This window comes from Nycticebus coucang, chromosome 3 (genome assembly GCF_027406575.1).
Source record: "Nycticebus coucang isolate mNycCou1 chromosome 3, mNycCou1.pri, whole genome shotgun sequence".
Classification (NCBI taxonomy): domain Eukaryota; kingdom Metazoa; phylum Chordata; class Mammalia; order Primates; family Lorisidae; genus Nycticebus; species Nycticebus coucang.
In genome coordinates this window covers 4,611,138-4,638,016 of record NC_069782.1, presented here as the reverse complement: position 1 = coordinate 4,638,016, position 26,879 = coordinate 4,611,138, and the positions used below count along the sequence as shown (strand labels likewise).

At 56.9% G+C, this 26,879-nt stretch overlaps 1 protein-coding gene across 10 annotated transcripts in view; it reads left to right on the top strand.

The window, feature by feature from the left end:
- The window catches only part of PRR5 (proline rich 5), a 52,233-nt gene extending 26,488 nt beyond the window's left edge, over nt 1-25,745 (top strand). For 7 of the 10 annotated variants that reach the window (XM_053584583.1, XM_053584585.1, XM_053584582.1 and 4 more), the window contains 7 exons: nt 7,236-7,316; nt 14,237-14,285; nt 16,078-16,135; nt 20,757-20,848; nt 21,149-21,289; nt 23,291-23,426; nt 24,775-25,745. In XM_053584583.1, coding sequence (XP_053440558.1) covers nt 7,236-7,316; nt 14,237-14,285; nt 16,078-16,135; nt 20,757-20,848; nt 21,149-21,289; nt 23,291-23,426; nt 24,775-25,250 — 1,033 coding nt within the window. In that variant the 3' untranslated portion in view covers nt 25,251-25,745. Of the gene's footprint in view, nt 1-7,235; nt 7,317-7,651; nt 7,890-14,236; nt 14,286-16,077; nt 16,136-20,756; nt 20,849-21,148; nt 21,290-23,290; nt 23,427-24,774 lie in introns of all 10 variants that reach the window. The other 3 variants (XM_053584586.1, XM_053584587.1, XM_053584580.1) reach the window with 2 other exon arrangements.
- Nucleotides 25,746-26,879: the final 1,134 nt, after the last annotated feature.

Sequence of the window (26,879 nt, the reverse complement as noted above, 5' to 3'; positions counted from 1 at the left end):
ACATGGGGCAAGAACACAGCTTGCTCTGTGATAAGAAGTGAACTCATGCCCTCAGCTGTTCATTCTTTATCATGCCTATACTGGGCTGGGCCCAGGGCATAGGAGGTGGGATGTAGGATGCCAGTGGCCCTCTGACTAAGCCCCAGCCCACGGGTGGGCTCTGTACTTGCACCCTAGGCCTAGACTCAGCCTCTGCCTCCTGCCAGGGATGTGCTCTCCCATCCCCTCTGGCCTCTCTGCCAGCTTGGATCTGCTTGAGGCTGTAGAGAGCCCGAGCCTGCCTCACGTGAGGTGGCAGCCCCAGGCAGAGAGGAGAGAGTGTGAGCCCTGGAGGTGCCCGGCGTGGTACACAGCATTGATGCCTCACTTCTCATTCCCTATAAATCCCCCTCTGAGGTTGGAATGACCGTGTTCAGCTGATACATAGGGAAACTGAGGCCAGAGGAGAGGAGCTTGATCAAGACCTCTGTCATGTCTTGGTAATGAACACAGGTCTGACATGAGGCCTCTATTTAGAGTTCATATCATAGCTAGGGCCAGGGCAAGATAGATGGTGGTGGTAAGAGCTGTATTCCATAGCTGTGGCTGTCTCTAGGGTGGGGATGTGAGGGACAGGGGCCTAAGGACCTTGTCTACACTGCCTGGCCCCAGCCCTTGGGAATACTGTGCACCCGTGTGTCCTCTCAGCAGCACTGTGTAGCCATTTCACAGATAGCATGGTGCACACCCACTCCTGGACCTTGCTGGGCCCTATCTACGCCCTGGACACGGATGAGCTCCTTTCATCCCCATGGCAACCCTAAGATGGGGCTCAAGACCCCCATCTTGCAGATGAGCATTCTGAAGCCAAGGGAGGTGCAGGGACTGCCCAGTTTCACTCCATGAGTCAGGGCGGAGGCTGGGATCCCACCTGGTCCTACTGGAAGCTGGTACTCATGGGATCTCCTGAAGCCTCCCAGTTGTGTCGGGGGTTGACAGCGAGTGGGGCCTCTGTTTGGGTCCCCACCACCCTTACCTACTTGCTGTGGGTCAGGTAAGAGATTCTGAGCCCCCGGCCCTCTGAAGCAGTCTGGGTGTGGTCAGCAGAATAATGGCCCCCAAGATGTCCACACTCCAGTTCCCAGGACCTGTGAATGTGAGACTTTACATGGCAGGAGGGCTTTGCAGGTGGGGTGTGTTAAGGACATAGAGACAGGGAAGTCACTCTGGCTTTGTCTAAGTGCACACAGGGTCTTTATGAGAAGGAGGCAGGAAGGTGGAAGTCTTGAGGATGAGATGTGGTGATGGAAGGAGGGCTGAGGACTGGAAGATGCCACGTGGCTGGCTCTGGGGATGGAGGAAGCCCCACACACCTGAGAATGTGGGTGCCTCTAGGAGCTGGAAGAGCCCAGCAAAGAGGTTCGCCCCAGACCTCCAGCACCTTGGTTTTAGCCCAGTGAGACTGTTGACTCCTGACCTTCAGAACTATGAGAGAACAAAGTTGGATTGGTTTGTGTTTTTTGCTTTTTTTTAATGTTCTTTTAGACAGAGTCTCACTTTGTCACCCCTTGGTAAAGTGCTGCGATGTCTCTGCTCACAGCAACCTCAAACTCTTGGGCTCAAGCGATTCTCTTCCTCAGCCTCTGCAGTAGCTAGGACTACAGGTACCCACCATAATGCCTGGCTTTTTTTTTTTTTTTTTTTTTTGTAGAGACAGAGTCTCACTTTATGGCCCTTGGTTGAGTGCCATGGCCTCACACAGCTCACAGCAACCTTCAACTCCTGGGCTTAAGCGATTCTCTTGCCTCAGCCTCCCAAGTAGCTGGGACTACAGGCGCCCACCACAACACCCGGCTATTTTTTGGTTGCAGTTTGGCCGGGGCCAGGTTTGAACCCGCCACCCTTGGTATATGGGGCCGGCGCCTTACACTGAGCCACAGGCACCGCCCAATGCCTGGCTTTTTTAAGAGACAGGTCTCACTCTTGCTCAGGCTGGTCTCGAATCTGGGAGCTCATGCAATCTACCTGCCTCGGCCTCTCAGAGTGCTAGGATTACAGGTGGGAGCCACCATGCTCAGCCTAAAGTTGAATTGTTTTAAGCCACTGAGTAGTGAATTGTTATAGCAGCTGCAGGAAACTCATACACTGGGATTCTCTCCCTCCTGTGTGCATTGGGCCACCAACTCTGTCTCCCCACCTGCCAGCCTGGGCTCAGAGAGTGTCTGCAGCCCTTCCCTACCCACAGCCAGCCAGAACCTACTTCAGGAAGGGGCCTAAGGGCCTGAGGGTGGGCACACAGCCATGGGAGGACATGGGCACCCCTCTGTCCCCTATCCATAGCCGGTACAGGACAAGTGGAGCAGCTTACAAGGTGGGCCCAGGTGCCTGCCTACCTGGGCAGGTGAGCCTACAGAGAAAAGCTCCCGGTATGCTCCCAGGGAAGTATAGGTTGGACAAGGGGCAAGGACCCCTGGAAAGGGGCATATTTTCAGCCAGGTGGATTGAGACCAGGGTGTACATGGCGCCTGTGTACTCAGGAACAGAGGAACCTACCCACAGGCCTGAAAATTATATGTCACCCCCATTTTCAGAGGTGACATTGAGGCCCAGCATAGGAACCAGCTGCGGTTCAGAATCACCTGCCTCTCTCCTTCTCACCCTGAAGTGAGGAGGGTCAGCAGACTGTTGAGTTGCTAGGGGGCTGGTGCAGAGCTGGGAACCCCTACTTTGTCTCTTGAGGCTGATCATAACCTCTCATGTACACATGAGAATACTGGTCACCCTTTAAAGGACTAGACAATGAGAGGACAGAGGCAGCAGACACCACTTCCCCAAGAAGAGGGCACTCCCCAAGAGGCGGGCAGCCAGCAGCAGGGGGAGCCTGGGGCATGCAGGAACCACACACCCTCCCCTTCCCATGGGTCCTAAGCCAGCCCAGCTAGGGGTCCATGTCGGCTTCCTGGGGGCAAAATCAAGGAGGGGCATCTAGCAGAAGTCCATCCTCATCTCCTCATTCTCTGAGGCCATCAGAGGCTCTGTCCAGTGGGGTACGGGCCTGGGAAAGATAGGCCCTACTACCAGGCCCGTGCAGGGGCCTCAGCCTCTCAGGCCCCCCTCCCCCCAGGTATGTTGGGCTGACCTGCTAGAGACCAGGCTGTGGTGGACCCCCTAACTCACCCTGCCCCCGGGCTTCCTGTGTTGGGCAGGTAGGCATCACAGAGACCTGCCCAGTGAGGCTCTAGTACACACCAGCCCCAACCAGGAACCCTCACTCAGCACTCCTGAGCCAGCCCAGCTTGGGCCTCCCTCTCCTCGGGGCAGTGCTGTCCAGTGCTCCTGGGGCTTTATTGAGGGTCCTGCCCTTCTCCCTTCACCCCACACTCACCCAGTGCTCTGTTAGGAAACCCTGGTTCCAGCACTGGGAGTTGGCCTGACCCTCCTGGGACATGAGGGACTGCCTGGGGGCAGGGAGGGGGCGGGAACAGGGCCTGCCCACTGGAGGAAGGGGCCTTCCTGGGGGACAGGGTCCGTGCCTGGAGGAAGGAGGTGATGGGCAGCTTCCATTCACTTGGGCCTCACCCGAAATTCTCCCAGGAGGCTCCTGTGGTGGCCATGGGACCATTCACATGTGCCCTAATGGGGCCCACCCATCTGGTTTGGGAGGCCATGGACCAGGGCAGCTGGAGTTTCACTTCTATTTTGGGGGAAGACACATCACGTGAGGCTCTCCCCCACCCTCCTCTATCCCAAGTGGCACGCAGCAAGGTTTTCTTGTTTACCAAGCACCACTGCCTTCCCTTATCCAAAGGTTTGAGGCAGAGAGGTGGGAGGGGCAGGTTCCCAAGAGCTCCCTGGGGCAGGAGAGGGGACCACGGGCCAGGCTCCCTGTCTCCTGGGTGTCAGGCTTTGTGACTCTGGGCAGCTCCCTTGGCCTCTCTGAGCCCCAGTGTTTTCTCCTCTAGCCTGGGTCTACCAGTCCCACCGTGAGCTGGTGGTTAGGAGGGGCCCTACCTGCCCCTCCCTGTAGCAAAATTGCCCTAGGACCGCAGAGCCTGCTGATTCTGTAGTCCCGTAGGAGGGAGGTGCTGTGCTTACCAATCCCACTGTACAGGTGGAGACACGGAGGCATGGGGTGGTTAGGGAGCTTGGCCGTGGCACCTAGCCAGGAAGCACAGTGCTGGGATCCAACCTAGGCCTGCACCCTGGACCAGCCTGGGGGCTGGAGGAACTTCAGGGTCCACCTGAGGTAGGAGGCTGGGGTGGGTGGGAGATGCTCAGACACCTGTGCACAGGAATGGAGGGCAGGTCCCCGCTTGGCCTTGCCGTGTGAGGCAGGTGGGCGGGTGGGTGGGCGAGAGGTAATAGGAAGCCAGATAGACCTCTCCTCCGTGGAAAAGACGGCCAGATGACTGTGAGGGAGGAAGCGTGGGGAAAGTGGCTGCTCCTTAAAGGAGCAGCCATCATGATCAAGCTTGAGCCCAGGGCAGTGAGAAGTGGTGGAAGTGGCAGTGAGGGCGCCATATTCCCAGATGACATCAGGTAGCCCCCATGGTGTAGGGTCACCTCTGGCCACGGGTCCCCTCCCCCCCAGAAGGTGTCCTGGCAAAGGAGGTAGGATGCAGGGAGGCTGTAAGGGCCAGTTGCTGAGAGCAGCAGGATGGGCTCCCCTTTGCTGGCCTCTTCTGAGGCCTCTCTGCTTCCTCCTCCCTCTGGGCCTTGGGGCATGCTGTTCTTCCTGCCTGATTTGGGCCCAGTGATGGGCCCTAAGGGAGGCCTGGCTACCCAGAGGGAACTAGGGGAGGCCCTTGAGCCTCCAGGAAAGTGGCCAGGAGAGTTCCCTCCTTCTCCCCCAGCAGACAGGACTCGGTGGGACTGGCCCAGGCATCCCCACCATCTCTAATTCACACCTGCCCCCCGTGGCCTTACAGGGCTGGGAGTAAGTTTCCAGCTGTCGGGACCCGGGAGGACAGTGGCTGCCTTAGGACAGCTGGTCTCCAAGTGGCCCCTAGACTTCCTACAGGATTTTTACATTTTTTCAGTCTGTAAAATGAGAAGCATCTTTACTGTGATGCATTTGTGGGGATGGGGTACACAGGACTTCTGACTAGGGAATACCATCCTGGCTGTGAACATGTCCCCATCCTCTGCCCTGGGCCAGGCATCCGGTCCTCACAGCGTCCTGGAGAGGGAAAGGTACTCTTGTGATCCCCATCTCTACACAAGAAACAAGTGAGCAAAACTGCATCCCCAAACACACTGGGCAGTGCCTATGGCTCAAAGGAGTAGGGCGCCGGCCCCATATACTGGAGGTGGTGGGTTCAAACCCAGCCCTGGCCAAAAACTGCAAACAAACAAACAAAACACATAAATAAGGGGCATTCCAGAGTAGTCAGGACCCCCAGGCCAGGTGACATGTGTCCATTGTGGTCTTGACCAGTGCCTTCTGGAAAACTGATGGTAATTCATGGGCAAAGCTGGGTCTCAGCCTGCAGCCAGGGCTGAGCCAGGAGCCAGATGTGGACGGAGGCCCCTGCATTGCTTAGAGCCTCCTTAAGGCATTTGGGATGTAAGGCCTGTGACCCTCCCAGACCTGGCTCTCTGTGGGGACGCTGCTCTGTGCCCTCCTGCAAAGGACTTATCTCTGGGCCTTGGTTTTCTCATCTGCAAAATGGGCAGCCAATCACAGGATAGGGTAGAGTTAAGGAGAGCAGAAGAAGACCCCAGGAGCCCGTGGCCAGCTGCCCCCACCAGCTGTGCAGTGGGAACCTTAGAGCAGCAGCCAGGTCATAAGTGGAAGGTGCTGGTGTCACCCAGGTCTGGTTCTCAGCCTGAGGAGCTCGTGGCCAGTGGCCGCTGCTATCAGGTAGAGGAATCAGTCTGCACAGGGAAGGGAGGGGGCCTGCGGGCTTCTTGGATGGGGTGGCCTCTGAGTCAAGCCCCCAGAATGAAAGGCTGCCTGCCTTATGGATGGGGAGAGGGACTTCAGGGGGGAGAGTAGGTAGTGGGTACCAAGACCCAAAATGTGACCCTACCTGGGGGGGTCTAGTATTCTTTGGGGTCAGAGCTCTTTATGTAGGAATGTCGGGTGGGGTTGTGTCCAGAGGAGCTCGAGTGCCACCTGCAGGACCTTGAGAGGTGTCTCTGGCCACTGGAAGGGGTGGATACAGTGGAGAGGCAGGAGGGAGCCTGGTGTAATCCGAGGCCTGGGCAGGCAAGGACAGGGTGCTGAAGAGTGATCTGGGAGATAGAAATGGGTCGGACTTCAGGATCGATTGGATTTGGAGGGCACAGGAAGGTCGCGGAGAATAGCACGGGGCCCTACACACTCAGGTTTACACACTGTGGCGGAGACAAGTCAGATAATCACACAGAGTGCTGTGACAGCCCGTGGCACCCTGTAATCTGAATGAAGGAACTGAGTGATGGGGATGGGGAGTGAGGAAGAACCTGGCAGGGGAGGCCCGTGCATAGGTGGGTGCAGGTAGCACAGGGTGTATAGTGCTGGGGCAGTTGGGGAATCTGCAGGTCTGGCTCAGGGGCACCCTGAAGCTCCTGGTCGGGAAGCCGCTCAGGCAGGGAACCAGCAACCCCTGGCCCCCTGCTTGTTTCTATAAATAAAGTTCTGTTGGAACACACTGCACACTCCCCCAAGGGCTGGCCACAGCTGTCTTCACACCACAGTAGCCAAGCTGAGTAGCTGCAGCAGAAACTGATGGCCCATAAAGCCTGAAAAAGTTGCTTTCTGGCCCTTTACAGAAAGTGGCTGCCGATTACTGCCTTTAAGGGTTTAGTGGGCAGGGTGGGGACATAATCCGACTTGAACTTTTTACCCTCCCTGAGGCCTAAGTGTGGACCCTCAAGGTGGATAGGGAGCCTGCCTCTATTGGCTGTGTTGAGCCTGAATTAAGGGTGACCATGGAGAAGGGCCCAGGACCTTCAGATGGGGGCAGGAGGGAAGAGCAGAGGGTATCCCAGTGCTGGCCAGTTGCTGAGATTTGGCTGCAGAGTGTATACAGTGGGTATGGGGTGTCCTGGAGAGGTTAGTGGGAGGTACCTGATAACACAAGTCTCAGCTCTGGGGGTGCAGGGTCACAGGGTTGAAAGGGGGTTGTGGACAGGGTGCTGCAGGGGCAGCAATTCCTGCTTTTCTGAGAATAAGGACTGGTTAGCTCTGTTCCAAGCAGAGCCAGAGGAGTGGGCAAGGGGATGGGGTCTCGGGACTCTGGATGGTGACACTCTTCTTCCTCCACCTGCAGTATCCACAACGGGGTGATCGCCGTCTTCCAGCGCAAGGGGCTGCCAGACCAGGAGCTCTTCAGCCTCAACGAGGGTGTCCGGTGAGTGCCCCACACTGGGGCCCGCTGTGGGTGGCAGGGAGGGCTGGGCCCAGGCTGGGATGCCCTGGCCAGGCCCCTGACTCACCCAGGCCATGCTTGGGGTTCCCTCTCAGGGGCCAAGTCAGCAGTAACTGTGGTGCTGGGTTGCGTTTCCCAAGCTACCATGTGGGCCTTGACCTCAGCCGGCTGCTTCCAGGCCTGGTGGGCCAGAGCCCCCACCCCTGCTAAGGATGGTCTTTGGGGGAGGCAGGGTGGGGCCTGGGCAGCACCTCGCAGTGACGCCCAGAGTTTGCTGCTGGTGTCCAGCAGCACAAAGGAAATGTATTCTGTTAAAGAGGAAGGACCTACCTGGCTAATGACTGGAGTGTCGTTCCCGGAAAAGCAATCACAGCCCGCTGAATGCCCTCATTTCCTGCGAAGAGCTGGGAAATGAGGACTGTGAAGCAGGAGGATGTGCGCCCCCTGCTGCTGCCAGAGCCAGGCCGCCTCGAGGATGATCTCCAGGCACCTGTGTAGTGAAGGAGGCTGAAGCTCAGAGAGGTCAAGAGTCTTGCCCAGGGTCACACAGCTGCTGTAAGATGGCATTTCCCTGTTCCATACCGCTTCCCTCAGCTCTTAGCCTCAGCCCTGTCCGTGTCAGAAAAACCCTGGGAAGACAGGTGGTAGATCTTCTTCTCATAGTTCAAGGTGAGAATAAGAGTAAATGGGACAGGTCAGATTTTCATTCTTAGGTGCCCTGCCCCCAACCCGTGTGGCAGAGCTGCAGGGCCCATACATATGGGTAAACTGAGGCCCCTATACGTGACTGGTTCAGGGAATCCTGCTTCACTATGGATCATCTGTGGGGTGGGGCCCCATTTTCCTGACATTCTTCTGCTTTGGGAAGCAGCACCTCATAATAAGCCTGAAGAGTCTGCTGGTCCCTGGGCAGCACAGTGACACCCCAGAGGGGGTGGGGTTGTTCCAGCTGCTTGGGAGGCTGAGGCAGGAGGATGGCTTGAGCCCAGGAGTTTGAGGTTATAATGAGCTAATGATAATGCCACTGCACTCCCATCCTCAGCCTGGGCGAAAGAACAAGACCCTGTCTCAAAAAGAAAGGAATCTGCTGGATATTTGAACAACAAACAAGGGCAGATTTTTAGGTTCAGGGACATAGCAGTGGGCACAGGCCCAGAGCTGGGCCACCTTCCCTAGCCCCTCCAGGCCTGAGCAGTGTGGGTAGGTGTCAGGGGCTTGCTGCCTCCTCCTCTCCCCGGGCCCAAACCAGTCTGCCCTTTTGGGAGCTGGCACAGAGTGGCAGCCTCCATGGGAGTGCATGCTGGGGACATGGAGAAGCCGTCCTGGGGTCTAAGGTCCCCTCACCAGTCCAGGATCCTTACCCAAGAAAAGGTGTAGAAATCGGTATAGTGCAGGACTTTGAGCTCCAGGGCAGCGAGGTTATCTGGGGCAACTTCAGGCAATTTGAAATTTCTAGGAGTCTTTAATAGTAGCAAGGTCTTTTTCTTGAAGTCTTTCTCCGTGCCAGTCTTGGGCCTGGAGTGTTCTACACCTTAAACTCCTTTGCTCTTCCCTGCAGTCCTATGGGTGGACATCGCATTGTCTCCACTTTACAGATGAGAACAGAGGCCCAGAGCAGTTGAATGTGTTGGTCGCCGTCATAGAACTGGCAGGTGGAGCTGGAGCTCAGGCCCCTGCCCCGGGGCCTGTGGATTGTTCAGAACTGCCCGCTGCTCCCACTCCAGCTCTTGTTCATGTGGCCACATTAAATTAGGTGAATTGGATCATGCATTAAGTCCAGAATTGGTCACTAGCGTTGATCCCATGAGAGAGTCTGTGGCTGGAGCCATTGATGTACCAGCATCTGAATATTCCCTCTCAGTTCTTAAGGCTGGTTAGTGAGGTTGGAGGTCAGAGTTTGCCAGGCACAGGTAGGTGGGACCAGGCTGGAATAGTAAGATAGGACTCTGATGTCTGCAGTATTTTGTATGTGTGTATAAAATTTTTATTGAGATACAATTCATATATCATAAAATTGGCCTTTTAAAGTGTACACTTCAGTGGCTTTTAGCATATTCACAAGGCTGTACAACTGTCACCACTGTTTACTTCTAGAACTTTTTTTTATTCTTTTTTTTTTTTTGTGTGTGTGGTTTTTGGCTGGGGCTGGGTTTGAACCCACCACCTCTGGCATATGGGACCGGCGCCCTACTCCTTGAGCCACAGGTGCCACCCATTTTTTTTCTTTTTTGAGACAGAGTCTCACTATGTCTCCCGTAGTAGAGTGCCTTGGTGTCACAGCTCACAGCAACCTCAAACTCTTGGGCTTAAGCAATTCTCTTGCCTCAGCTGGGACTACAGGTGCCCCCACAACGCCCAGCCTTTTTTTTTTTTTTTTTTTTTTGCAGTATTGTTGCTTTAGCTGGCGGGGGCCAGGTTCGAGCCCACCACCCTCGGTATATGTGGCTGGCACCCTACCCACTGAGCGATGGGTGCCTGCAACTTATAGAACACTTTTTTCACCCCAAAAAGAAAGACTGCACCAAGCCGACTGTTGTGGTAGGCGCCTGTAGTCCCAGCTACTCAGGGGGCTGAGGCAAGAGGATCACTTGAGCCCAAGAATTTGAGGTTCTGTGGAAGTCTGCACCCATTAGCAGTCTCTTGTTACCTGCCCCTGTCCTGGCAGAGCAAATGCCAGTCTCCTTCCTGTCTGGAATCACAGCACGTGGCCTCCTGTGCCTGGCTTCTTTCACTGAGCATAACGCTTTCAAGGTTTGCACACATCAGAGCTGGTGTGAGTACTTCTCCATCTTACGGCCAAGTGACGCTCCCTTGTGTGTGTGGAGAGCACACCATTCACGCTGACAGCCACAGGGTTTTGTCCACCCTTGGGCTGTTAAGATGGACATCCATGCGCGAGCATTTGTGGGGCTGTGTTTTCACTTCTCCTTCATGGGAGCCTAGGAGTGGAATTCCTGGGTCATTTGGTAACTCTTGTGTTTAACTTTTTGAGGACCTGCCCACCTCTTTTTGCACCCCTACTCGCAGGGTGGGAGGGTTTGGTTCCCCTACATTCTCACCAGCACTTGGTACTGTCCGGTTTTTAATTCTAGCAACACGAGTGGGTGTGCAGTGGTATCTCATTATGGCTCTGCTCTATATTTCCCTGGTGACTGATGATGTTGAGCATCTTTTTGGAGGAATGTCTGTTCACATCCTTTGCCCTCTTTTTGATGGGTCATTTGCATTTTATTGTTGAGTTATGAGCATTCTTTGTGTTTTCTGGGTCTGGACCTTTATCAGATGCTGATTTGTGAATCTTTTCTCCCATTTGGTAACTTGTCTTCCCTCCCATTTGGTGACTTGTCTTGATGGTGTCCTTTGAAGCACCAGAGGTTTTAGTTTGGGTGCTGTCCAGTTGTCTCACACTCTTGTGATCCCTTCCTTTGGTCACTTTGCTTCTAAGGCACAGGAGTGGGCACACTTTGCATAATAGCTTTTACACATAGGGAAAAACCTTAGAGAATGAGTCCCTCTGGGTTGCAGAGGGCTGCCAGTTTAAGGATTCAACCTTCTTTTTATCTTGATGGCTGTGGGTGAATCACCCCATGTGATTCACCATCTTAGAACCCGAGGCCCCGGGTGCCCTGGTTGTACTTGGTCAGAAGGACTTTCCCCTGCACTTGGTGGCTGAGGCTGCCTGGCCCTTGTTGTCCTACAGGGTGCCCAATCTCCACTATCCAGTGTAACTGCTTCTGGTCTGCCTTGACTGTGAGATCTGAGCCCTTGGGGCAGGGCAGGACTCAGGCCTCCCACTGTGCCCCCTGCAAGGCCTTTCTTGCCTCCTCTGGGGCTTGGCTGAGTCAAATTGTCTTCCCTGACTGCCTCCAGCACCAGGTCCTACTGGCCCTGGCCCTGCCCCTCTTGGCAACGAGGAGATGCCCCTTCTTACTCTGTCCCACAGCCATCCCTCATGAGGCTATTATCCCAGGTGACACCCAGCTGTCTTCCTGTGTCCCCTGAGCCTCCTGCTGCTGTATGAGGCCACCACACCCCTCTTCTCCCTCCCTTGGGTGGGGTCCCTTTCATTCTTAGTATGCATGGGGCTGGCTCGGGTTCCCCTTGGCTGTGTGGTCCCCCTCCCTGCTGTCAGGGGCTTGTGCCAGAAACCCTGTTTGCTTAAGTTTCCCTCAGTCCTGGGCAGGGCAGCTCCCTGCCCCCCAATATCCTGTAGGAAGTGTGTCTGCTTTCCGCCCACAGGACTGGGAATCCAACCTTGGGTTCCCTTGTCCATCCTACAAACTCACTCTGTGCCTTCCCAGAGCCTCAGTTTCTCCATCTGTAGAATGAACGTGTTTCTTGCCTTATAGGGGTTTGGTATGCCTGGAGTTCGTGTGTATGGCCTCTGCCCTTGCTGGAACATCTGCGCTCATGCATCTGGAATGAGGGCCTTGCAGAAGGGAGTCCCAGGGAGCTATAGCTGGTGACAGAAGCCCCCCTCCCACTCACTCATCACCAGCACCCATTAAGTGCAGGCTTTGGAGGCTCATGTGACCTCAGCAGTGTTCCTGGCCAGAGGCGGCAGGGCCCACTGATCAGAGGCTGCCCCGAGCAGCTGCGGGGCCTTCTGTCTCCCAGAGCCATGTTTGTGCCCCTAGTTTGCAGCCAGGAGAGTCAGCGGGCACAGTGCAAATCTGGGGACAGTCAGTCAGTGGTGCCCCTCACCCCTGCCCAGAAAAGAGCAGCTGAGTTCATTTAGTGTCAGCTGCTGCTTTGAAAGGAAGGTAAGAGGAGGCCCAGGGAGCCCAGGGCCTGGACAGAGCTGCCACCAAGTCAGGCTTCACTAGAACCACTCCGGGTTCTCCAGCCTTGGTGAGCTAAGGGGCTGCTTGTCCCTAAAGCCTTGTTCATTCCTCTTTCCCTTCCCCTCTGTTCACACCCTCATGATCGCCCTGGGAGAGAGACTGAGGGAAGCTCCCCTGAACGCCTGCTTATGGTCCCTGCGGCTCCTGGGACCTTCCTGCTCTACATCCAGGAAGATCTCCTCCCACAGGAGAGGATACTGAAGTGCGGACAGGTTAGGGGCATCATGGCTTACTTCCCAGCCCTGTCCTGAGGGGACTCCTCCAGACTCCCCTGGATCTGTGATGGACAGGTGTCAGGATGCGGGAGCCACCTCTGTCACAGTAGCCGGGGTACTGGCTACCTCAGCCGAGGCCACTGACCTCCTTAGACTGCACTTAGGCCCTAGATCCCAGTCCACATGGCATTGATGAGGGTACCAGCTCTGAACTGGGCCCAGCCTATGACTTCATCAGGAAGACAAAGTGTAGCCACACCAGAGGGGCTTCTAAGGGCCAGAGCACCCACTCTGTTGAGTCTGGGGAGTTAGGTACATTTATTGCCACCAAATCAAAGTTAAGACAGTTAACTGGGGCAGGAACAGTTGGGTTTAAACTCCTGATAGGCAGGAGCACAGATGGAAGGGTGGGAAACCTACAGAAAGCGAACCTTTTTCAGGCTTTTCTCTGCTATTGCTTTTGAAAAATCTGTCCAGTCCTCTCTGCAGGACCCTGAAATGACTGTGCTGGTTGACACTGGGCAAAATGGTCTGAGTTGTCCATGGGGAAGACGGTGGCTATTCCATGGTCTTCAGAAACTTTGGTCAGAATAGTAAAAGCTCTTACTGTTGGTTGTAAATGTACAGAGAAATGAAAAAGAAAGTGTAGTAAAATGAATTTTGTATTTAGTACATTGTCATTGAAAACATTAGGTATGTGATAGTTTGAACAGCATTTGCCGGTTCACTTTTTACTTACTTGCTACACTTCATCCCTTTCAGCCAATGCCCCTTTCACTTACCTGTTTTTATAAAACATCACCTGGGTTTATCACTGGGAAACAAGGAGGCAGCACAGCTGTAGCCTTTGCTATCTGTACCTGAACGGGAGACAGGCCCCAGGGGCCACAGACCAACTTTAAAACAAGTGACACAGTTGGTCCTGGTTGTCCTGCACATCTGTTATCTGAACTGTGATTTGTGAGCTAGAAAGCTAGTGGCAGAGCTTGCGCCTGATGCAGTTGCTCAGTTAATGTGCTGGGGAACTGAGATGTGAGCCACGTTGGGGGACTGATGTTGCTTAAGTAAACCTTAGTGACAAACTCATATCAAAACTGGGAAGAATGCGGAGTGCCTGTGATTCAGGACCAGTTAGAAAGTTTTCCTAATGGGAATAGCAACCTAAAAATCAGGCTTCCTGGTGTATTTGCTGCAGAGCATAAGGACTGTCAGTGAGGTCGAGTGTCGAGCCTTGACATTGACAATACCTGTGTGATTTCAGTCTATGGGTGGGAGAATTTGTCAGCATTAAGGACAAAAGACAAGATGCAGTCCCATGTGGCCTTGGGCTGTAGTCACTTGCCTTCCTGAGCCTGTCTTGCCTCCCCTGTGAAAGGGGAGCCCTGATCCCATGCCTGCCACTGGGTCGGTGAAGGCTGGATGAGTGTCTCTAGAATAAAGGAGGCAACACTCTGGAAGAAGCTCTGCAGGGTTCTGGAGAAGAGGAGCCCACACCAGGACTGGGGCAGGTGGAAGAAGGAAGTGAGCTGGCTGTTGCAGGCCCAGCCTTGCCAGGCGTCTGCCGAGAAAGTACGAGACCCAGCCCCCTTCGTTTTCCCTGTGGGCCCCTCAGCTTCCTCGGAGAGGATGTACTTGATAAGCCACAACTATGGACCATGGAGGCCCAGATGTGCAGCCACCTGGACCCCTGCACCTCTGGATGAGTGGGGCTTGCCCACCTTGCATGTTTTTAGGTCGAGCAGGTTTGTCTCCTGCTGCCCAGGAGGCCCCAGCTCACTGCGTGGCTCCCCCCATGCCTGCCGGGTGGTCAATAACTCACTCTCGTTTCCCCTCCTGCCCACAGGCAGCTGCTGAAAACGGAGCTGGGGTCCTTCTTCACGGAGTACCTGCAGGTGGGTGAGCCGTGCTCCCCAGCCAGGCTGGGTGGGCTTCCTTAGCTGGCCAGAAGGGACAGGGGAGGCACCCACTCTCGTGGGTAAGGAGCACTAGCTCCATCACTATCTGCCTGGAGTTCCCGGGATGCGCCGCTCTGTGACTCAGTTTCCCCACATGGTCAGTATGGACTGTTGTAAAGGTTAATAAGAGGTGCTGGCCACATAATGGGCTCATCATTACCTGTCTCCTCCCCCAGCATGTCAGTCTGGGATCCCAGATGTCATGTTTGGGTCTGCATGGCCCTGTGCCCTGACCCTTATGGTGATGATGGTCACGGTGGCATCAGTATCCCCCAAGGCCTCTGTCCCAGGTGCTATGGCACTTGATATTCATTGTATGCCCCTCCCCCCCGCCAGCAGGCCTGTACAGCCGATGAACGCACAGATCCTGGGCTCAGAGTCCGAGGTTACTGGGCAGGGTTGGGGAGCTGCAGGGCTGGGCCTGCGCAGTACTCAGCCCATCTGAAGGCTCGGAGTGAGACGCTCACCTTGCCCAGAGGGTGGGCTGAGAATGGGCCTTTGGTCCTCACAACACATGAGTTTGGGGTTTTTTTAAATAATAATTGTTTAGCAGCTTTATTGAGGTATAATTCACATACTATACTATTCATCTATTTAAAGCAGCGGTTCTCTACCTGTGCGTCGCACCCACAGGAACTGTATTAAAAGCTCGCGGTATTAGGAAGGTTGAAAACCACTGATTTAAAGGATACAATTTAATTATTTTTTTCTTTGTGTGACATAGTCTCACTCTGTCACCCTGGGGTAGAGTACTGTGTTGTCATAGCTCACAGCGACCTCAAAGTCCTGGGCTCAAGCAATCCTCTTGCTTCAGTGTCCAGAGTAGCTGGGACTATAAGTGCCCACCACTGTGCTTGGCTAGTTTTTCTGTTTTTTAATAGACACAGGATCTTGCTTTTGTTCAGGCTGGTCTTGAGCTCCTGAGCTCAGCCTCCCAGAGTGCTGGGATTATAGGTATGAGCCACCACACCCCACCAATTTAATGGTTTTTAGTATATTCACAAAATTATGCAACCATCACCACTATCCACTTTTTGAACTTTTCATCAAAATAAAAAGATGCTCCCCTCCCTTTTCCTGTCCCTCTCCAGCATGAGGCATCCGCTGTTGTACTTCCTGTCTCTGGACTTGCCCATTCTGGGCATTTGGAATCTGTGGAATCAGGCAGTGTATGCCCCTTGTGTCCAACTCCTCTCACTGAGCGTAACGTTTTCAAGGGCCTCCCAGTAGCCCGAGTCAGGACTTCATTCCTTGCATGGCTGAATAATGTCCCATTGTACGGATGGACCACATGTCACTTACCTCCTCCCGCGTTGGTGGACACTTGGGTTGTTGCCACCTTTCAGCTGTTATGAGTTATGAGTTATGTTATATTATGAGTTGTGCTGAGACTGCAGGATTTCGGGCTCAGCTAAGATGCCCCAGGCAGCGTGTGCAGGGTCCACCAGGTAGCCAGCCTGGCCTTTGGTAATTAGCCTCCTGCCTTGTGCTTCAAAGGCTTTTTTCTTCACCGTGGTTTGTACAAGGCCCCCAGTGCAGGGGACTCTACATTCAGATGTCCTTATGGCCACCACCTTTTCTTGACAACCCCAGATAGGTTTAGTCGTGGCCTTCCAGGGTAAGCTCGGCAGCATCGTCTATGGGACCTTGGTGAGTTGCTTCCCCCATCTAGGTCAGGATACTCCAGGGCACCCACAAGGCAGTGACCCGCCTCTGTGTTTACCTTCAGAACCAGCTGCTGACGAAAGGCATGGTGATTCTCCGGGACAAGATCCGCTTCTACGAGGGTGAGTCGGGAGGCCCATGGCCAGGGCCGCATTTTGTGCTGGTGTGGCTGCTGGGCTTGCTGGTATCACACTTGGTGCTAAGAGGCAGTGGCACCAGGGGTGTGCCTGCCGGGAATATAGGTCCCCAAGTGCTCTAGGTGGAAGGTGCAGCTCTGGCCAGGGCCAAAAACAGCCTGAGGGAGCAGGTCCAAGATCTGTTCCCAAGAGCGGGCCTTGGAGGAGAGTCTGTATCCTAAACCTGCTGGAGCCCAGCGAAGTCCCTGCTTCACTACTCTGTGCATGCCCATGGGGCTTTCTGTCCCTGGGGAATCCTGTCCGAGAGGCCTGGGAGGGTGCAGTCTGGGTTTTGGGGCTTGGAGGGCAAAGATTGCCCTGATACTCACAAAGGAAGAGGCAGGCAGACATTTGTAGCTGTGAGGGGGCCACTGACCCCAGTGATGAGTGGCTAGGTGAACTTTTCTTTCACGGATCACCCGCACCCTATGAGGCCTTCAGGTTATTGTTCCCAAATGGGTGTGATGACAGGCAATCACACTGCAAGTCAGGAGAGGCAGGATTTGAACACCCTTTGCCCTTCTAGAGGCCCCTGAGGCTCTAGCTGGCCTCTCTGCCCAGCACAGTCTCAGCAGGTCCTATCCCAGGTTTGGGGCAATAGCCAAAGTGTGGGCATCCTCGCAGGACTGAACTGGTGTGGGGAAAGGTCAGATGAGGGGAGGGCTCAGCTCCAACCAATCCTCCCTAGTTCAGAGCGTGCTGCATGCCAAGCCCTGTGCTGAGTCAGGCTCCATGGCCATTTGTTGAGCACCTACTATGCACCAGGCAGTGGACAGGTGCATACTCTGTGCCAGAGTCTGTCTGCTAACTCATCTGATGCCCCTGCAGCCTTGTGCAGGAGTCACAATGTTATCCCCACTGAATGTGCAGGGAAGGAGAGGCGCCCACAGGTTTGGCATTCAGCCAAGGCACCATGTGGCTGCTCCATGGCAGAGCCAGCGTGAAAAACAGGCAACTGATGCTCAAGCCCATACTCTGCACTCCACTGTTTCAGGTTCCCCCGTGAGCCTTGCACTGATCCTGGGAAGAAGGGGTGCTAGCCCATTCCATGGAGGGGGACACTGAGGCCTGGAGGGCTGGCTTGGAGCTGCCTGTGTTCCTTCCTCACCTATACTGCACACAATGGGTGGGACCAACCACGGCAGGAACAGAGAAAGGCTGTGAGAACCGTCAACCTGAGAGGGGGAGGCACAGGCAGCCGGAGGTCTGGGACAGCTTCCTAGAGGAGGCAGCATCTGAGCGAGGGCCGTGGGCATTTGGCACCTGAGGAGGATGCCCTCCCATGCCCCTCTCCTGACTTAGCACATTGCTGGCGATGCCTGTGCCTCCCACCAGCTCCAGCCCAGGGGAGCCAGGATCACTGGAGAAGGGCAGCTTTGTGTGGCATAGTGGAGCTCGGCCCAAAGCAGCCGGGCCTCACGGTGGGGAGTGCCTGCCTGGCAGAGGGGCAGAGAACAGCCCTGGCAAGCCCTGCCTTGGGGCTCAGCCCCTCACTCCACCTTGTCAGCTCCAACCAACCTCCCCAGGCCTCAGGGACCTCCCCAGGCTGGGAGTCAGAGCCTTGGCCTCCAGCTCCCAATTAGCTATACACACAACATTTCCTCTTTGGCCTCGGTACCCCATCTTAGCGCTGTGGGGTTAGACAGGCTCCAGCCACATGAGAGCTCACTACATGTCAGGCCCAGGTGACCTTTGGGAACTCAGAGATGGACCAAAGTGACAGTCCAGTTGGATAAATGTCAGGGGGAAGGGAAGCTCTGGGGAAAGAAGAGCTAATTCCAGGTTGGCAGTCGGGGTTGGGCTCCATGGAAGTGCTAGCCCATGTAGCTGCCTCCACACCTGGAAGTGTGGCCCCAGCAGCCTCCCCTTCGTGCGTGCTACCCAGGTTTGGGTCCCCCCTGGAGGGGGTGAATGGAGGGAGGCTGGTAGCTGCAGGTGGGGCATCCCCAGGACCTCACTGCCTGCCCCTTCTCTAGCCTCCAGCGAGGTCTTGGACATCAGTCCCTGCAGAGCAGAGCGGTTCCTGGAAGTGGGAAGCTTGAAAGCAGCCTGGAGGCAGAGCCCGCCCCCATCCCACCCCAGGGGAGGGTAGAGGGCTGGCCCATGTCCCAGGCTGTGGTCTGCTGGTCTCCGTGAGGCGGCTTACGGGAATCAGCTCCAGCCACAGCCAGGGTGACTCCTTAGCAGCCTGAATCTCAGGGCCTCTGAGGAGGAGCCTGTGGTCCTCTGCTGGCCCCGGGCACTGGGATCTGCATCTCTCATCCATCAGGAAATCTGAACTTGGTGTAGGTCATGTGCGTAGACCTGCACCTCCAGTGGCCTTCACACATCCTCCTCATGCCTGTGCTGTGACCAACCCCTGCCACACACCCTGGGCCATGTTCCACTGGAGTCCCTGCTGTGGCCTTTGTCACTGCTCTGTGGCCCTCACAGTGCCTGGGTCTTTGTGGGCTATGAGACCTGAGCCAGATCAGCCCAGTTTATTTAGGGCCTATAGTGACAGCCCTCGGTGCTCTCATACTAAATAAGGGAGAGGCAAGAGACACACACTGACCCATTAGGACCAGCCGGCCGCCTGCAAGGGTCAGTGCCTGCCACTGCCAGGCCCAGGTTGAGGCATGGTGCACACGCACAGCCAGCCTCGTCCTCGGGCAGCAGACTGGGCCTGGTGTCATTTCCGCTTTTAGCCTGCCCACGTGGGAGTATTCATCACACCTATTTTGTAGAAGGCTGTACCACTGAGTCTTAGCTCAGGCAGCTTCCTGGGGTCCCACAGTGAGGCCGAAAGCAGGGCCTCAACCCTGTGCCTCTGATACACTGAACCCTGACAGCCCCCCTGCACCCCAGAGGATGGTCCCCAGTGGAGAGTGCTGCCAGCAGACAAGGCTGCCCTTTCTGGCCTCTCAGTCAGCATGTGCCCCAGCTGGGCCTGGATCTTGTGTTTTACAACATCTGCTTTCCACAGTGTTTCCGCCCTGTGGGCTGGAGAACAGCCCACACTCAGCAGAACGCTGGCCTGGCTGGTGCCCAGAGCCGCCCCAGGGCCGGCCCAGGGACTGAGCCGCCTTTCTTCTTGCTGCAGCAGCAGAGAACTGAGGGGACTTTGTGCTGGCACAGTTCTGGGCAGCGTGAGTGTCGGCCATTGCGGGCATTCCTGACGGCCTCTGGTGCCTTCAGAGCCAGGTGTGGGCTACCTGGGAGGGCTGGGAGTGGCTGCCGGCCACACATGGGCCTCCCGGTCCTGCCCTTGGCCCAACTCCCTTCCCAGTGTCCTCAAACATACTCAAAGACCCAGGGCTTTTTGGGCGGTAGGGGCACAATCCCAAGGAATGTGAAGAAAAGAGAAGGGAAGGCCCTTGTCTGTCCTCAGCATTCCCATGGAAAACTTGAGGTAGTTCTGGCCTGACCTGAGGGGTGGCCAGCATGCGTATTGTCCCTCATTAGAGACGCTCACAGCAGCCCAGTTTTTTTCAGCCATTTGCTAGTCTAGCTTCCAAGTGGGGGCCCTTCCAGGCAGCAGAAGCCTCAGGGACAGATGCTGGGGCCTGCTCAGCCGTGGGCCCAGCAGCCACATCCCAGCTTCTCTGCTCTATCCAGGCAGAGGGCCGACAGTTTTACATGTCATGTCTCCTGATGGAGCCTAGAGCCAGCCCGGGGCACCCTGGCTGTCCCCATCTCCCAGGGCCAGCAGAAAGGCCCGAGGAGATTGTCTCCACGCCTGCTCCCCACCTCTCTGCTTCAGAGGTTCACATGCCAAGACATGCCCCACATGCCATCCATCTGACAAGCCCAGCCCCCATATCCCGCCTGGACAACACCTCCTCCAGGAAGCCCTCCGTGCCTGTTCCTCTCCACCCTACCTCCTCCCCAGACATTATGCTGCTGCTGGACGTGGTCTTTGTGACTCCCTAGATCTCACCACTGGCAGCCCAGGCTGGGCTGGTCCTGGGCTCTTGGGGTCGTTCGCTATGGTAGACCCTCTTCTCAGTAGCTCAGTCTCCTGCTCAGTGAAGGTCGCCCCTTGCCACTGTCCTTGTAACTGCTGTCCAGTGTCCTGCTTCCTTATTGTGTGTCGGGTGTGTTGCCCAGAGTCAGGCCAGAACTCTGGTGCTCATTGAGTGTATGTTGGGGGACAGACGGGTGGTGGAGGAGCCCCTCCACTGCACAGCGGGGTTCTTAGGAGGGTCCCGTGAGCCTGGGGCGGGAGCTGGAGCTTCTGGCCAGGGCACATGTTTGCTGGGTAACAGTGGCACAGGGACTGTCACCTGCCGTCTGCTGGCAGACCCTGCGCCAAGTATCTTGTGCCATAGCCTCATTGTGTGCCGTCATTTCTGGGAGGTCTGTCCTGTTACTGTCCCATTTTACCACTGAGGAGGCTGAAGTTAGGCGGGGGCCCGGGCCCAGAGCTGCCACAGGGTAGGGTGGATGTCGAGCCCAGGCCTGTGCCTCTGGGACCTAGGCTCCCCCAGCCTGTGCCTGCATCTTCTGGCCCGTCATGGGTGAGGGAAAGTGTCTGCTGGAGCCAAAGCCTTTTGGGGCTGGGCAGTGACATCTCCCATGCCCACAGGACAGAAGCTGCTAGACTCCTTGGCAGAGACCTGGGACTTCTTCTTCAGTGATGTGCTGCCCACGCTGCAGGCCGTCTTCTACCCAGTACAGGTGAGCCCCAGGGGATCTCCGTCTGTGCTGCCCTCCGGACTGAGCTCAGCCATCCCTGGACCTCTCAGGACCTGTTTCCTCACCTGCATGATGCAAATAAGTACACCCACCAACACATAGTGGGGACTCTGTGTGACAGTAATTCTCCCCTGACAGAGGAAACTGAAGTATGTCCCCTGTCCTTGGGGCAGGCTCACCTGAGGGGTGCAGGGGCCCTGAGGGTCAGCAGGTACATTCTCCTGTATCCAGAGGAGGGGACCAGGCCACAGGTGACAGGCAGGCGGGGTTCTGTGTCTGCAGGGCAAGGAGCCATCGGTGCGCCAGCTGGCCCTGTTGCACTTCCGGAACGCCATCACCCTCAGTGTGAAGCTGGAGGACGCGCTGGCCCGGGCCCACGCCCGCGTGCCCCCTGCTATTGTGCAGATGCTGCTGGTGCTGCAGGTAGGGTCAGGGGCCTTCAGTGGGCACTGGGTTGGGCAGCAGGCCATGGTGCCTCCGAGATCTGGCTCCCCTGAGGCAGGGCCTGAGATGGGGCTTTGTGGGTGTGACTCATGGGTGGGGACTCTCTGGGGAGAAACCTGCCAGGGACATGGAGGCACGAGGACAGGTTTAGGACAAAAGGCACCTTGGCCTGGTCACACCTGACTCCGTGGGGTGTCTGGGAGTTTGGACGGGTCCAGAGCTGCTCCCCTCAGTGCCAGTCAGACTGAGGTTATGGCACATGCATGCACGCGCAGTGGCACCAGACATCTGTCCAGAGGACTTTTTTTTTTTTTGAGACAGTCTCACTATGTCACCTGGGTAGAATGCCATGGTGTCACAGCTCACAGCAACCTCAAACTCTAGGCTTAAGCACTTCCCTTGCCTCAGCCTCCCAAGGAGCTGGGCAGGTTCCCTCCACAATGCCCGGCATTTTTTTTGGTTGTAGTTACTATTGTTTGGCGGGCCTGGGCTGGATTCAAACCTGCCAGCTCCAGTGTATGTGGCTGGCATCCTAGCCGCTGAGCTACAGGCACTGAGCCCCAGAGGGCTTTTATAGCAAGGACAGCTCTGGGGAAGGGCTCCCGTCATGGTTAGTGGTTACACTCTGAGCAGCAGGGCTGAGGGTCCTGCTCCAGAGAGGAGAGAAGGGGGCTTCACAGCACCCAAGCCGGTGCTCACAGTGTCCGAACCAGGTGCTCCCACACATGCTGCCTCCGAGCCCTGTGGGGGAGGCAGCATCTCTAAATCCCCCTGGACATGAGGGGCAGCCAGGAGGACAGCACGGCAGGCAAGGCACCCATGGGGCGGAGGTTTGTAGGTCAGGGAGTTGCACCAGGTGGAGGCTGGTGGGTGCCCCGCCTGCCCAGGGGACTTCAGGATTTCCGTCCTAGTCTGTGACATGGGGGAGGCTGAGTATGAAGATCGTGGCTTCAAGAAGCTGGCTTTGTGATTCTAGTGACCACCTGGACTGGCGGCCAGTGCTGGGCCAGTGCTGTCCCTTGGTGATCAGTGTCCCCTATGCAGCTCCCTGGGGTGGCCCCTGCTGTCCCCCAGACCGTACCCTCCTGCCCCTTGTGGGTGAGCCCCTGCCATTGCCTCATCACTGCCTTGGCCCACTTTGAATGACTTGGTCTCCCAAAGAACCTTCCCCTGACGTCCTGGTGAGCTCAGCTCTGCTGCCTTCATGACCTGGGTGGGTCCGAGGTCACAGCTGCTGGTCCCGTGTTTGGAGCCTCCCGTGTGCCCCATGTTTCACCTCAGTGGGGTTCTGATCACAAAGGAACAGTGAGCCGTAGCTGGGGCCATCATCATCCTGTCCAGCCACAGGCAGAGATGGTTCCAGGGAGGCTGGGATCCTCCGTGCTGGTCAGGTGGCCATACTGAGGGGGCCTGTGGAGGCCCACTCGTCTCCTGTTACAGCTCAGGCTAGGATGCAGGGGCTCCTTTCCCAGTCTTTGGCTTGAGTAAAACTAGAGGTAGGGTGAGCCCTTCCAAGCTCTGGATGAGGGAGTCATCGGGAGTTAGGGACATGGCCTGGTCCTAAGTGAGAAGGAGTGTGGGGCACGGGGATGTCTGTGGATGGGTTTTGATTGCCCCATGTGGACCCAGACCTGGGCCTGTTCTGCCTGCAGGGCCCCTGGGAGAAGATGAGTGCGGGGGACACCAGCAAGCAAGCTTGGCCTGCTCTGGGTGGGGTCAGCAGGTGTCCTGAGGGACTGCTGCAGGGGCAGGGAGTGCAGGGTGACAAGCTGTCTTTGGCTACAGGCTCTTTTTCACCAGGTCATTGTGGTCTCCCAGCCCACAGGGACTGTTATACGTGGCTGGCAGCCACCGAGGATGTTGGGCAGTAAATAGGTCAGGCCACATGCTCTAGAGAGGGGCCCTGCCATGGGGCAGAGACCCCATGGGAGTAAGGAGGGAGGCTGGGCTGGCTGGTGAGCCTCTCTCGAACTCTTACAGGGGGTGCATGAGTCCAGGGGTGTGACCGAGGACTACCTGCGCCTGGAGACACTGATCCAGAAGGTGGTATCACCGTACCTGGGCACCTACGGCCTCTACTCCAGTGAGGGGCCCTTCACCCACTCCTGCATCCTGGGTAGGGTCTGCCTGGGCTGGACAGGGGTGGCCAGTGGGCTGGTAGGCACATGAGGCCCCTCAGCAGAGCAAGGATCAGCTTTCTAGGCGAGCAGCAAACCTGCCCTGCTCATTCACAGCCGTGGCGTGTACTGGCTTGGACATGGGGATGGGCTGGGCGGGCAGCCCCACAAGGGCTCCACATTCCCCAGGAGGGGACGTTTGTGCTCAGTGACTAGAAATTGCCTTCTCCACACGCAAATGCCTAGAGCCTGAGAACTCCCTGATCCACCAGGGAACCACAGAGGGAGAGGAGGGCTGAAGTCTGGGTGGGCAGGGCAGAGTCCCATAGATGGGGCATCTGGGGTTGCCTGGTATGTCCAGCAGAAGCAGCCACCAGCCCCAGACACCAAGCCCCACCCCCCCCACCCGCACCCCCCGACAGGCTTTGGTCCCTTAGGTGAAACAGACCAGTGAGTTCCCAAGGTGACTGCTGGGCTGACGGACAAGAACATCTCAGGCTGAGGGGACAGTTGGTACATAGGCTACTTGGGAATGTGCCCCCATCCTGCTGGTATAAAGCCCACCCCTCAATGTGTCTCAGCTCAGGCAGGGACGTGCAGCTGAGGGGAACATTGGCCACCCAGACTCGTTGTGGCCCTGGACGTTGGCCCCCAGCCTGGGCCAGGAGGGACCCTCTGCTCCCCCAGTCCAGGAAGGACCCTTGAGGTGCTCACTGCACTCAGCCCTGCCACCTGGTGGTCTTTTCTGGGACTGCAGGGTCCTGAGTGGGAGCCAGAAACCTGCCCCCAACTGGCCTCAGCCACCAAGGCGGCTGCCACCTGCCCAGGTGACTGATGGGGCCTCCTCACCCGGTGAAATCCCACCACTAGGGATAGACTCCCAGCCTGCCCTTCAGTGAGGCCTTTCACACCTGCCCCTCATGGCACCATATTCTGACCCTGTGGCTTGCCCATGTAACACACAGACCCCAGGGAACCAGCTCTGAGGGCAGGGGCTGTGTCTGCCTAGGAAAGTGCCAGCACCTAGCACACACCAGGACCCTTAGGCTCCACAGGTGGGGAAGCTGAGGCCCAGAGGGGTTATGTAACATACCCAGGTCACTGTCAGGGTGCAGATTCCAACCTGGACTGTTGACTTGAGGCCCTACCTGGGGTCACTGGGACCCAACCCGGCATCAGGGCTGGGAGCCTGCATCCCAGGTTGGCCCGGGTGGGCCAGACCCAGAATCCAGGTCAGTCAGGCTTTCCCAGGAAGTGCCTGACTCACAGGTGCCAGGCCATGCTGGGCAAAGGAGCGGGCAAGTAGGTGGCCATCCTGCCCTGTGACCACTGTGTCTGTCTCTCCAGAAAAACGCTTCCTGCGCCGCTCCCGTCCTGGGGACATGCTGGCCAAGAACCCGGTGGTGCGTTCCAAGAGCTACAACACACCACTGCTGAACCCCGTGGCCGAGCACGAGGCGGAGGGCTCGGCGTCCAGCAGCACAAGCATCCGCAGACACTCTGTGTCCGAGATGACGTCCTGCCCCGAGCCCCAGGGCTTCTCTGACACGCCTGGCCAGGGCCCTTCGGGGGCCTTCGGGTCCTCCCCGGCCCCCCACTTGGGGCCCTGCCCAAACAGACTGTGCCCACCCAGCCAGCCCCTGAAGCAGGGCCCAGGCCTGGCCTCTGGGTCCCTGCCAACCTCCAGCCCTGAGCACCTGGTGGACCAGATCTTAGAATCCGCAGACTCGGATTCCGAGGGCATATTCATTGACTTTGGCCAGGGCCGAAGCTCTGGTGTGTCCGACTTTGAGGGCCCTGGGGGCCGGCAGAGTGTTGTGTGAGGGCCTTGGGTCCAGCTTCACATTTTTACTGACTCCCACGTGTGCGTGTCCTTATGGTGTGTGCGTGCGAGACTTTTATACTGTCCTGGCCAGTCCTCCCATCGGCCTCTTCACTGGCCTTGGTCACGTTATACTCCTGGGTCTTTGTTGGAAAGACCTGCCTCCCCCGCTCAGCCTAGGTCTGTTTGGAGGTGTCCATGTCTGCATCACCCAGGTGCACAGGTCAGCCTCATGGTGTGGGCAGGATCACTCTCTCCCGCCCCAGCCCTCCAGCCCACACCCACCCACAGAGAATGTAAACCACTGTGTTCTGCCCATACCAGGCCCCGGGAGGCCCAACTCCAGCAGACCTGCCCGTCCACATATCAGACCTCACTCTCGGGCTACAGCAGAGCCACAGTGTGTGACTGCCCCAGAAGCCTGCTAGCAGACTGTCCACTCTCTGCCTAGGGCAGCCGTGGTGACGGGAGGGAAGAATAAAACCTGTCACCCTGGCTCCCAGGCTCATGTGTGTGGTGCCCGCCCCAGGACAGCCTCCTGGGTGCTCACCCTCAGGCCTTGCCCCGCGGGGTTCCCAGGCCTGTGGGCTGGTGTGGGGTGGGCAACAGACCTGAGCCTGGTGTCCAGCCTCAGCTTGCTGTCTGTTCCACTTGCTGGCCCTGATGGAAGAGCCTGGGGGTTGCAGAAGGAAGAGTTAGGACGCCGGAGCCGGGGACTGGGTGTGGGTCACAGGCCCTGATGAGGGGAGAGAGGTATGGCTCTGACTTTGCCCCTGTTGTCAGCCAGGATGGACCCAGTGGGGGCCACCTGGAATAGGAGAGACTATCTAACACCTCCTCTGGCCCCAGCCAGTCACCTGATGAGCAGGGCCCCCAATGTTCCTGAGAGCTGCTGAAGGCCAGTCTGGAACCAAGGACATTCAGGGTAGAAGCTGAGCCTGGGGTAGTTTCTCTGGTCTTACCTTCCTCCTGGGAAGATGGTGTGTGGGTTTGGGGGGCCTGCTGCACCCAATCTGCCTGGTGACCCCTACCTTCCCCAGCACCCCTCAAAGTTCTCCCCACTTGGAGTGATTCTATGTTGTTTGTGGGGCAAGAGGTGGAGCTTTGTCAGGTGCCCCATTCCCAGGGGGATGGGCCACACTTCTGCTGGAAGAGCCTTCCAGAAGCAAGGGTTCCCCCACCAGTGGGAGAAACAGATGGGAAGCCCCTGCTTTGGCCCAGGAGGGGTGTGAAGGACAGAGGGCAGGACCAGAAGGAAGTCTGGCTTTCTAGCCTCCTGGAGCCTCAGTTGTCATCTGTGATATGGGCGCCTACCAGCCACACAGTGCTCTCGGTGCTCTGAGAAGGGTGCAGACCTGGGCATGGCTCCTGGGTGCCTCGGGAACCAGCATCAGTGGGGAGCCTGCAGCTGGTCTGAGAACCAGTCAGCATGGCTTACAGGGCCAAGATCCCTGAACACCTTCCTTGGCTCCCAGCTTCTCATGGAACCTGGGGTGGACCTGGGACCCCACTAAGCCTGAGGTGGGGGGGCTGTGGGCAGCCATTATCAGGGTTTCCAGAGTCAGCAGGGATTTGTAGTCTGGGCTCTGCTCACAGCGGGGTGCTGTACCCTGCGTTCTGTCCTCCACCC